Genomic DNA, 13,186 nt, shown 5'->3' on the forward strand with positions numbered 1-13,186 from the left:
CTCCGCGTAGCACCTTTCCATTTGGTACTTTCGAGTTAGAACCTATTCATTGGATTTCTCCGCGGTGGAACATTTTCATCTGTATACGTCAAAAAGTAGATTATTATACTACAAAGCAAAACAAGAAAACGTTAACTAAATTTGGGATTTTGTCCCTTGATATGCGCAATTGTGTTTTATTAAAACATATTGGCAACACATGTAAATCAGATGATCAAATCCCAAATGTAGTTACTGCTTTTTTGTTTTGCATGTTAGTATATTTTATAAAGAGTTACCCGGTTTTCCTACGCGTCAGGGTTAATTCTTTTCACGGTACTAAGCTATTAAAAAAATTAAAAAATGAAGAGCCGCGTGCTGTATTGAGTTCTTAATTTATAAAGAGCAGAAAGCCTACCTTTCTAAAAATCAAAAAACACTTCCTTGAAACCTTCTTCTTTCTTCTTCTACCTTATGACAGAAAAATCTCCTCACTCTGTGTTCTTACTTACAAAATGAGGAAAAGAGATGCATGAAAATAGTAACTGGTATGCCGTAACACCGAAAGTAGCTATTGTCTGATGGTTTTCAAATAGGTGGAGAGGCATTAAGAGCGGTGGTAAATGAAGTGGACGGTGAAGTGGAACGTGAAATGGACGTCTTTGATTTCAGGATGAGTTCCATCCATTCATTGAGGCCCTCCTACCATTCGTGAAGTCTTTCTCGTACACGTGGTTTAACCTACAAGCCGCAAAAAGGCGTTACTATAAGAAGCACGAGAAGCGGATGAGTCTCGAAGAGGAACGTCAGTGCAAGGAGGAACTCCAGGTGAGTTTTATTTTAATTATCTATTTATTTTTCACGATACCACTGACAAAATTCTACCCTCAACCGGGGTAAAGCTATCAAACTCGGGGTAAACTCAGTCAATTTTTCAAAGATGAAAGACTCTCCCCCTATTTTTTCAAATCAAACTGAGTAAATATAATACATTCAGGGTAATGCTACCAAACCTAGGGTATAGTAAAGGTTCATGCAATTTTAGCCAATCGAAAAGTTTAAAATATTGAAGCAACAAATTTAAAATATTTAAAAAATGTTAAATATTTAATCGTCTATTAATTTATAATAATATTAATATGATATCAATGTTAATATTGAAATTATTATAATTTCATAGAAATATTATTATAATTTAAGATACATATTATTATGAATTAATATAAATATTTAATCCTGTATTAACATAAGTCTTTACAGAGCCGAATATGTTGCTAGGGCCGTCACACTTTGTGTAGTGCTAATTTACCAGTTTTTAATCCAAAATCGAAAAGTATGCAGTAGCGAAGTAAATTTTTTTCTAAGATCATGTTTTTAAAGTATTAAAAACAGTTCCAAATTATTTTTCACTTCTATTCCACTTAAATGCAAAATGAATGTATAGAACACTATAATCGATCCTATAGGGAAATCTAACTACGCTGAAACCTGAATTGCTTCAAACTTGATTTGTGCGCTTCGCGAATTGATGCCGCTCGGCGGTTATGGATAAGAGGAGTCACGGGGCCGAGAGGGGAGGCGCTGCGCATTTAAGTGTGACAAACAACAGGAGGGCCGCAGGCAGCGCGTTAGTTGCATTAGGTTGCGTATACCTCGAAATCCAACAGAATTCGTTATCGCGACCCTGATATTTGCTTTCGGAGTGTCTGCTTTTGTGTCGAAGGTCATTACCAAAATCATGCACAAATCGAAGTTCCAGTGCATTTTTCGTAAAAAGTTCATTCTCTTTGGTTAAACAGTTTATTACTATATTTTATGTTGAGCATTGGTTTTTTTGTTGAAAATTGATCTTCTTTGTCGACAGATTGTCTTCTTGATTTAAAAATTGCACAATTTGATGGATATTTTTACTTTCTTGACCAACAAATGTTTTCTGATAAAAAATTCATCTCTTTTAGTAGGATCCTCGTCTTCTTTTTCGTGTTTGTTTCGTGTTTGTTTTAAGTTTTAACTGTTTTGATTCATATTTGTCCTTTTGGTTTAAAAATTCTCCTCTTTTGGTAGAAATTTCATAGTTTTGCTCGAAAATGTAACTTTTTGCTTCTCTTTAAGTTTTATATATTATCTTTTTTACTAATATCAATTAGTACTGAATTCTAGCTCTAAATCAGCTATTGTATTGCTGAATAATAATTTTTGGTTTCAAATTAAACTAGTTGGTTAAAAATTCATATTGTGGGGTTGAAAATTTGACTCTTATATAAAATTCGTCTTCTTGGCTTGGAAATTCAAGAATCTGGTTGAAATTTGATTATTTGTTGACTTGAAAATCGTATTTACTTAAAAATTCAACTATTTTAGTCAATATTTGTCCCTTTTGTTTATAAATAAATCTATTTTGTCAGAAGTGTAATATTTTTTGGGGTAAAAATGCAACAAATAAACTTGACTAATATCAGTGTCTGAATTCTAGCTGTTTATACAAAATTGTTAATAATAAGTCAATAAATGTTGTAATTTTATCAGAGAAAATGACAGATTTAGAACCGGAATTCTGTCACTAACTCAACTGTTTTTAATTAAAAATAAAAACCTTTCTTTGGTTTAAATATCAACTTATTACATTTTTCTCTAAGAATTGGTCTTTTTTGATTACAATTCCATAATTCACCTAAAAGATGCAATCATTTGTTAGAAATTTATTTTTCTTGTTTGAAGATTTATCATTTCTGTTTAAAATTTATCTCTTCATTAAAAAATATAACTATTTTATTAAAAATATGACTTTTTTTAATTAGTCTTTTTTGCTAGAAAATTAACCTTCTGGCTTGAAAATATTGATTTTTTAGGTTGAAAATTCCACTATTTGATAAAAAAATGGGGTAAAGGTGTTACACTTGTGGTAATCGTTTTTACCCTGGTAAACTTAGTACCATTTTCTGTAATTAAAATCTTCTCCCACTATTTTTTTACAATAAATGGGTTAAATATGTTTTACACTTTTCAAAGATTATTTTTGACCCAATATTTTTTGACACTGAAAATGGTAGGATAATTTCAGTTTTTATGATTTATAATTTAAAATATTTATCAATACTTTAAGCAATTTTCGGAGTATTTGCATGTATAATAAATTTTCTTTATAATATTGGTTAGATTTTTCGGTTGAGAAGACAGTAACTCCAGTTTTCGGACATGATAGATTTTTTTTGTATTCATCAACCCCCTGCCACTAGTTCTTCTCTCTACCGCAATTCGCATTCTCCCTCGCGACGCCGGTCGATCAATATTTTAATCCCGCGATGCTGCGGTATTTAGCGAGTAGATGGAGGGATATATACTTGGAAAGGATTCCCTTAAAATCGACCGGGAGACTAGATCGTTAGGGATTTGGGTTTCTGGTTTTAGTTTCATGTTAGGCATTTTCATATTGAAATGTAAGAACACGATGTATGGCAGCAGGTTCATTATTTTTATTTTGTAAGATGAAAGAGTTTTGATAAAAAAAAGTTTGTAAAGAGAAATATTTTTAGACGTTCTACAAATTAAGGATATAATATTACTGAAAAAATCGGTTCGAAAAATATAAATCCATGTGAAGATTATCTGAACAAATTTCAGGTGTGGTATTGAAAAAACAATAATAATTTCTACCCATATATTTTAGAAATTAAGGAAATTAAAAAGCAATCCTCCTCAGGAATAAAAAAATTATTTTCGAGCTCCTTCCAGTTTTTCGTATAGACATTTCATTAATAATTTCAAGGACAGCAATCTTGAAAGCGTTTTTGTTTTCGAAGGCCATAAAAACCTTTTTGAATTCGTACAGATTTTTAATTAAAGTTCTCTAGGCAATTAATTATGTTAATTAGACATTTGTTTTCAAAAAATTAAATGTCGTATTTTTAAAAATTTATGTTTATTGATCTAAGTATCTATTGTTAAAAATGCACTAGGGAAAATATTGATAAGCCTATTCAAGCAAACCCACAAGAATGTAATTTTCATAGTTTTAAATGATTTTTTTAGTATATTTTTACCAGTAAAAAGCCGTCATACGTAGAAAAGATTTTTTAAAGAAAAACAAACTTTTTGATTACATAGACTTATCAAGTTTTTCTAAAGTGCATTTTTGTGGGTAAAAATCCTTAGATTTTATAAATATGATTTAGAGTTAGATAAAAAAAGATGTAATTAAAAAACAAAACAAAAAAATAGTTTTTCAGAAATTAACTGTATTTGCATTTATGATTTCCCAGACTTATCAAATCTTTTATATATGCATGTCTACCAGTAGGAAGCCTGAGTACCTGTAAAAATTCTTTCTTCATTTCTGTAAATTTAATAATTGTTTTCTAAAAATAGGACTCTATTAAACATAAGCTATAAACAAAAGAATGTTATTTAAGAATCAGGTAAAACTTTGGAGAGAAGCTTAAGTTCTTTAAACACATACAAATTATATACACGAAAATATTGAAACTATGAGAATAAAAATTTCCTTGAAGCATTTATTGGCTATCGAGCAAGTTGAAGACATTCGTCAATCCACACCAAATTAATTATAAGTTTTCAGCATCCTAATACACTACTTTTCCCATATGGTTCCAATTTCGATTTCCATAATTTTGTTTCTCAATTCCAACCTGTTGTACATTTTATCCTATGTCTAGTTTTTTCCCGTAAAAATCGTAAACAGATACTTTAGAAAATTTAATAAAATGGAACACTGTAGAAATATTGATACTCTACCGCTTTAAATTTAAAAAAAAACAATCTTTTTAGAAAAAAAAAATGAAATTTAATGCACGTTACACAATTTTTTGGGGGATATATTACTCCTTTCGAAGTATGTTTGAGGATATTTTTATACGTAATTCATATAAAATATGTTAACGTAAATAGAAAAATTTAGACTTGAGATTTAAAAAGGGGACGGAGGAAAGTACGTTTTTTTTACCTAAAATTGTACACCACATCTGCTTTCGAAACCGAAAGAAATCTTTTGTAGGGTTCCTATTTAAAAAAGCCTTCTTTAGACCCCGCTGACATCTATACATATAAAATACATTAATTGAGATTCATAGTTTAACTTAATAATAAAAAGTCCAAGTTGTGAGCAAATATTCAGTATTTATGATGTAAGCAGTTAATTTCTGTGCCAGTGATTCAAAATTCAGACACACATTGCTTGTTTTGCTGAAGTAGCATAGTTGGCAAAGGATATCGTTGTGCTTATAAACCATAAACCTTGGAGTCACTTTCAATTTTCTTAGAGAAAGGTTCCTGATAGTTTGAATAATAACAAATTGCAAATTTTCTACTATTAAATCTAATATTTAATTCTTATATGCTCATATATGGGTTTTTTATATGAAAGAAAATCTTAAGTGTTATTATATAGCTTTTTTGGATTTTTTTTCAAGTATTGGCAAAAGGATTAAGGGGTGCAATTTAAGACGAAATATTGCGAAATTCTAAAAACTACCCCTCATAAAAGTAATTTGAAATCTAGTGATTATGGCTTAAGAAGAGAATATCTTGTAGATGTAATACTAGAGATGCAAGCCTTTTTTGAACTTAGGTTTGCTAACTCATAAGTCTACTGGCTTTTTATTCGAGTTCTTAAGAATCGGAAATATTGATAAAAAAAGAGAAATTAAATGAAACAGAAATATAAATTATAATTGTCTTAAAAGCCTGAAATCCCGAGTCGAAATTTAGGCCCTACTTTTAAGCCGTTTCTCCGACCTAAGTAGGGACTGGAAGCTGTAAAGTAGGTTCTAAGTAAGCAGCGATTTCATTGTAATTTAGACCCTACTTGGACGCTAAAAGTATCCGAAATCGGCCGATTTTCCATGTTTAGCGTTAAAGCAGGGTCTGTATTTAAGATAAATTCGACCCCCTTTTATAGCTCAAACTACTACTGTAGGACTTGTGGTATTAAAGCAGGTTCTCTATAATCTCACACCAATATGGATGAATAAAAATAAGTGTTGTTATTTACCAGAAAAAATAAAGTAATATCTGTGACATAAATATTAAGGATATTCGCAGTTATTTTTTGGACATATTATGAATAGAATTTTTTGATCATGATGCTAAAGAATAGTGCACTAAAAAGTCCACAAATACTAGGAAACGAACTCGAGATCGCACGCACGCACTGAGTATTTACCAAACGTCGACGCCATAACCGATTCAGCTAATGGAACGCGTTAGGATGTCTTCGATAAAAATCATTAGCATTTGTCCAATTATTTAAGGTCCAAAATCTTTTTAAATCCAAAACAATTAATTGAATAATTACTTTTTTTTAATTTCTGTGTTGTTAAATATTTGAAACGATTTTTGAAGAGTTCAAAATACATTGGTTCTATTTTTTAGAAGTTTTCTACGTTATGCGCTTTAAAATAACTTAAGGCTACATATTTGAATTTGATTTTGTGTTATTTATTACTTAAATGAATACAATGTCCAACTTGCTAATTTCAATAGAAATATCTTTTTATCTCTTTATTAAGCAAAAATTAAAAAAAAGTTTTTCAGCCTCATAATTAATCCAATTATATACTAAAAAATACAAATATTTAGTTCAAGATTCAATCTAATATTCATCAGGAAATAAGTTTTTATTAACAATAACAGTACCGGTTTTATACCCAATTGTCGCGTCGTCTCATAATTCGAGAGGAATAGTCAATTATTTTTCATACATTTGGCTGTTCTTATTCTCCAATAAATATGATAAGAAAATTAAGAACGTTAACATTTTATAACAAAAAGAAATGCTGTTTCCTCATAAATCAGATGGAAGCCAAGTAAATAGTCATATTCTTTTTAAAAAATGTTTTAGAAACTCTCAATTATTATTGTTTAGTAAAAAAATAACCAAAGCATTAGAAAAGTGGTACTGTTCTTTGGAAAAAAATGATTCTCTCTATAATGTCATGTTGCAAATAAAGTAACCGTAATACTGTGATAAAAATTTAATGACAATCTGTTTATTTAATTATAATTATTAAATACATATTTCAATATATTTTTCAAATTTTTTATTTCATACATAATATTTGTTGTTAGCGATAGAAAATATTTTATTCTTATAATTTGTTGTGATTCCCAATCACCTACATGACTGTTTAATGCACAAACTTTCATTAATTATTGATAAAAATGTTTATAATTACTTATTAATCGACAATATTTAGTAATTTTCCATGATGAATATCATTCTCACACAAATTTTCAGCATTTTCACTCAAGAGAAAATATTTTTCTGTGATTAAGCATTGCAAAGAAGTATTGATTTATACATAAATAATTAATGAAAATTAGGTTAAATTTCGAATTAAATATTTTTATTAATTAAGAGTGCATTCAATCATTAAGATGACCAATGAGTTCAAGTAACCTAAGTAAAAAATTCTTTTTACTTTATTTTCATGAATATGTAGGCTCTAAAGATTCAAAGTAGCTTCAGAGAGGTGTTACAGTCTCAAAGTAGGCTCTAATGTTTCATACTCTAGGAGTTAAAAGTTTAAAGCAGGGGCTATAAGTTTAAATAGCGCTAAAGCAGGTTCTAATAAGAAGCTGCAACTTCAAAGCAGGGTCTAAATTTCGACTCGGGATTGTTCCGAATGAACTCAATTTTGTTTCCAATGACGTCAACTTAGTTCAACTTTTATTCTCTACAAAATGAATTATTATTATCATATATATATATATAAAATAATCATCAAATTTGTTCATTAACTTCGTATTCATTGAAGATCCTATCTTTCGGCTCAATTATCGGATGCCTTTATCTCTTGATTTTTTTGACCAAATATTGTACATTTCATGAAATTCTGTTTTCACTTAAAATTGTTGTGATTAAACGGAAATTCTTTTGTTTGAATTGAAATATCAAATTCTCATCACAGTAGAACGGCATAACAATAATTTTTATCTGACTTTAGAATAATTTCAAATTAGATGCACTGTGCAACTATTAAAAAAGTTAAAAATTACATACCTTAAAAATATAAATCTTGAAGATTGAATAATATACAATTCTATCTTTTCAATATTTTCAATTGTGACTCTTCAAAAAAGGTACAACTTTAATTTATAAATCTTTACATTTTCATGATTTACATTTAAAATTTCTTTAATTTGGGAGATTCAGGAGCAAGTGAAATACAATGAAATATAAAGAGACTTATAGAGATTTCTATGGATTTTGTAGTATTTTATGGGGTCTCAGAGGATTTCAAAGATTCAAAATTTTAAAAGGCATTAAACATTTCAAGGTGTACTAGATTTCAAAAGATTAAGGGGATTTTAAACATTTCAAAGGATTTTAAAGACTATGTTGTGTTCTTTTGGTAAATTTATTCTATTTTCATAAACTACGAAATAAATTACTTTTGTGCACGGTGCTTTTATACTAAATGATGTAATACAATTTAAAGCTAGTTCGATTTTAAAATGTCTGTCAATGTTAAGTTTAAGTTTAATTGTTAACTTTTTTTATTTTGAAATTATTTATTTTGCAATACGTAATTCTAACATATTATATGTTTGATTTAATTTAATATAAAATTGTTTATTGGGAAGTGTTGAAAGCTTCCATTTAATGCGAGTACATTATTAAGCGTTTCAATACAAAATTTCTGAATTGAAAATTTTTTAAGTTTTATATATGAAAATTTACAATTCAATAGTGTTCAACTTGAGTGCATTAATTAGACCTTTAGTGTTCTTTAGTTCATTTTAATCACTGTGAAGAATGTTACCTAACCACGAAAGGCCGAATATTTTTTCCTTAACTAAATATTCCCTATAATATTGTAAGGCATTTTAAGAGATTAAAAAATTTCAAGTTATTTTGTAAGATTTTAGAAATTTAAATTATTTTGAAGATTTCAAAGAATTTTACAATATTTGAGTGATTTAAAGGATCACAAAAAATTAAAAGATAATATAGGATTGTAAGGAATTTCTATAGATTTAAAGGGATTTATCAAAGTTGGATGATTTTCTTTGGAGTTCAGAGAGTTTCAACATAATTGAAGGGTTTCTAGATTTCTGCGAATTTCAACGGATTTCGACAATTCCGAGAAATTTCAAAAATTGTACTGTATTTTAAAGCATTTCAAGGTATTAAAAAAAAAACTAAAATTTCATGGGATTTTATCTGATTTTACGGAATTTTAGAGTTTATAAAGATTGAATCATCATCTGTAGAATCTTGAGAGATATTTTAGATTTGACCCGAATTTTATTTTAAATATCAAAGTATTTAACGAGTTTAGATTTTTTTTAATTTAAAAAAAGTAGTATTTCAGAACACTTCAAAGAATTTAACAAATTTATCCACGATGTTAGTGACGTTTAAAAGATTTTGAGGGATTCTTACAGATTTCTAGAGAATTTCAGAGAATACATCAAATCAGATGAAATTTGAAATTATATCGTTCGAATTGAAAAATAAAAAATATTTCGAAGATTTCAAAGAATTTTTAAATATCGGAAGGACTCAGAGTATTTCAAAAGAAGTTAAAAGATACTCAAGGATTATAAGGAAAATCTATAGATTTTAAGGGGTTTAACCAAATTGGAGAGTTTCCTCGAGAGTTCAGAGGATTTCAACAGAATTGAAGGGTTTCTTCAATTTCTGCGAATTTCAACAGATTTCAACAGTTTCGAGATATTAAAAAAATTATGAATGTATTTTAAAGCATTTGAAGGAATTAAAAAATACTTCAAATTTCAAGGGATTTGAAAGGGGGTTTATCTGACTTTGTAGATTTTATGGGATTTCAGGGGTCGAAGAAAACTCAACATTTTTTAAGGAATCTTGAAAGATATTATGCATTTTATTAGAATTTTAATTTTAATTCTAAAGAATTTCACTAGTATAAAATTCTTTAAAAAGTGTCCAAATAATGTCGTGGTATATCAGACAATTTTTAAGGATTTTAAAAAGGTATCCATGATATTAGTGATATTTAAAAGGTCATTAACCTTCATTGGAGGTGTATATTATAAAATATCAGACAAAAAACATTGTTAATCTCTCGATGTAATATTTCAAAAATTTCATAACACTGTTTTTGTACTGTTTTTTAAAAGTCTATGAATTTCTGACATGAGTCCGAAATTTGCCATTTCAACCTTGAAAATTTTCAAATAATGTCTTGCAGCGCTATTTTTTTCTATTTATAGAGGGGGGAGGGGTCAAAATTATCTATTTACACCTGGGGCAAAATTATCTATTTACACCTGGCACAAAATTGCTATTCACGTCTTAATGATTATTAATTATATTTTATACAGTAATTTAAATTGAAGCATTTATTTTAATTTGATAATTGGACAATAAAAACAGAAACGTGTAATACTGGCACGTCGTGCGCTCTTTCTACCAGTATTTTAATAATCAAAAACATTTTAATGAACCAAACAAATGTAAGATTTAAAATGCAAGAGTTGAATTTTGATTGTGATTCAGTCGGATGTTCAGACTGCAGCAGTTGCGTGTGAAGTGTTGAGGGCCTTTTAGATCCGTTTCCCTTAATTTTAAGACACAGGGAGGCCGCACAGGATGATATCGACTACTTTAATTCCGGCGCGCGACGAGAGGACACGAAACGTGCACGGCTGAGCGAAACGAGTGTAGTAGTTTCACCAACTCCTGCTCAGCTATTTGAACACACAAGTGTAGGAGTATATACATAAGTACAGGAGAATACATTTATACATTATACACACACATTCATACACACGTAGAGACGACTAGAGGCGGGAGAGTGTAGACATGTAGCGCATACGCCGTCGCGACGGAGGCTGCGGCTACGCGGCGCCTACCAACCACCATCTATAATCTCTATGCGGATATCGATTTTCCACTCTGTATTTCCTAAATTTATGCAAACTAGCACCCTCTTACTACGTATGTCGGCCCCATTCATCTAACGAGCTCAACCAAACCAAACCATCCCATCACTATCGTTGTCTCACCTATCTTCTCGTAACTCTTCAAGAAGAAAAAGGCTGAAAAAGAAAGCATAACAAATATGTTTTGATAATGTACGTTTAGGGAATCTCGATATCTAATATCGGGGACTTTATTGGACGGGTGTAATTGCAAAGGGTGGTTAAGCTGCAGAGTTAATGTATTTTTTTGCGGTACTGATAAGAGAGATTAGTTAATTTGAGGGAGCTTTTATGTGCTGTTTGGTGTATGGAGATAATATCATTGTAATTGTGGATATTAAGAGATTCATTTTTTACGAAGTTAATCTAATAATGAATGAAATGTGAGAGAAAGTTTTCCTAATATATTATTAACTTAATACTATATGAACATATTATAAATTTTTAAATATTTTTTTAATATGTGTGCACAAGGGTGGTTCTTACTTATACTTAGTGGAATTTTTCCAGAATGGGTCTGTCTCTCCCCCCCCCTCCCCAATGTTTAGGAATTTCCAATAAAATAATCTCTAAATTTGAGGTAAATCGGTTAATATTCAGGGGTGCGCAACGACCATGAAGTTTTCCATTGATGTAACATAGAAAAAAAACAGCTTGTTGTAAATTTAATATTTTAAAGCAATGATATGTTACAAATAACTACACGTTTCAGTTTATTGTTCAGAATTCATTAGAGAATAAGAATTATTTATAACTTTTGAGGTTGAATGACTTTAAGCCACTCGGATAAAGTGACTTATTTTAATTTTACGTAATTTTGCTGATTATTATTAACGCTTTTTGAAAGTTTTTTGTTTTTAAATAATAATTAATCGGTAATTTAAGAATACCCAGCTATTTTTCACGTTTTTTTCAATTGTTTAAACAATTCTATTTTATTTTAATATTTGATTTTTGCCATTTTTTCAAAGATTGAAATCTTTGTTGAACTACCTAACACATTTTTTTAATAATTCCAATTGCTTTTAACATTCAAGTGTATTATGAGAAAAGAAAGTAAAATACTTTCAAATATGTCAATCTTTTGAAAAATGGCAAGAATAAAATATTTGAATAGAATAAACTTGTGTACAAAATTTAGTTTTATTTCAACATTTACGAGTAATTCCAAATTTTGTAGGTAAAATATATACTTAAACAAACAAATATTATTTAAATAATTGTGAAATTTAAAAAAAAATTATTATCATTATTTAATTAGTTAGCAAATGTATGAGTTTTCAACTATTCCATCTTTTGATAGAAATTAATCTTTTTTATTGAAAAAGTTCAAGTATTTGATTTAAAATTCATGAATTTTTTTGAGAATGCAAAGTTTTTGGTAGAAAATTCAACTTTTGTTAAAAATTTGTTTTCCTGCTTTGAAAATAATCTCTTTTGGCAGATATTTTATCTTATTTTGTTGAAAATTCTTAGTTTTTCGTTTAATTCAACTGTTTTTCATTTTAAATTAAGATTTGTTCTTTGTTAAGATTTCAACTATTGCAACTCTTGTACGGCGATTTTGTTGTTGTTGTTGAAAATTTAACTACTTTGTAGAAATTTAAACTATTTTATTAATAATTACGAAAATGTAAGATTTTACCAAATTCTCGCTCATCCCAACACGTTTAAAAATATTTTTTAGATGACCCCTAAATAAATTCATAAACAAAATTTATTCGGCCGATATCATGTGACCTTCAAATTTTGGCCCCATAAAAAACAATTTTATGAGAGATATTAACAACCTTAACGTTGCAATTTAATGAGCAATTTTTAAATTAAAATGCCAAGTTATCCCTATTTTTTTCATATGGAAAATTGCAAGACATATTACCGACTGCAGTGATACTTATTTATGTATTGGAAATATTTTTTAATAATACTTGATCGATCATTGAATGGTAGCGCTCCAAAAGGGCAGACGCGACGCTCAAAAGATTTGTTAACAAACGCAAAAGGCGTTTCCAAAAATCGATTTTTCAATTTGGAAAAGTACATGCTATGTATCTAGATACATCAGTGCTCAATTGAGGCTTGAACATGTTTATTAGCAAATGTTTTAAGATTTTGAAAATTACAAAAAATTAGAAATACAAAAAAAAAACAAAAACACGTAAACCAAAATAGTAAAAAATTGAAAAAAGTCATGCTGAGACCGTTGAAGTATTACGTAGCGTTTTTCTACAGTTAATGTGTGTACAGCAGACTCCCTCCCCCTAGACGCATTACGCAATACTTG

General features: G+C 28.9%; 1 protein-coding gene across 1 annotated transcript in view; it reads left to right on the forward strand.

The window, feature by feature from the left end:
• The window catches only part of LOC117175465 (nuclear factor 1 X-type), a 121,191-nt gene that overhangs the window by 14,235 nt on the left and 93,770 nt on the right, over window positions 1-13,186 (forward strand). The window contains exon 2 of the mRNA XM_033365170.1: window positions 652-807. Coding sequence (XP_033221061.1) covers window positions 652-807 — 156 coding nt within the window. The remainder of the gene's footprint in view (window positions 1-651; window positions 808-13,186) is intronic.

This window comes from Belonocnema kinseyi, chromosome 6 (genome assembly GCF_010883055.1).
Source record: "Belonocnema kinseyi isolate 2016_QV_RU_SX_M_011 chromosome 6, B_treatae_v1, whole genome shotgun sequence".
NCBI lineage: Eukaryota > Metazoa > Arthropoda > Insecta > Hymenoptera > Cynipidae > Belonocnema > Belonocnema kinseyi.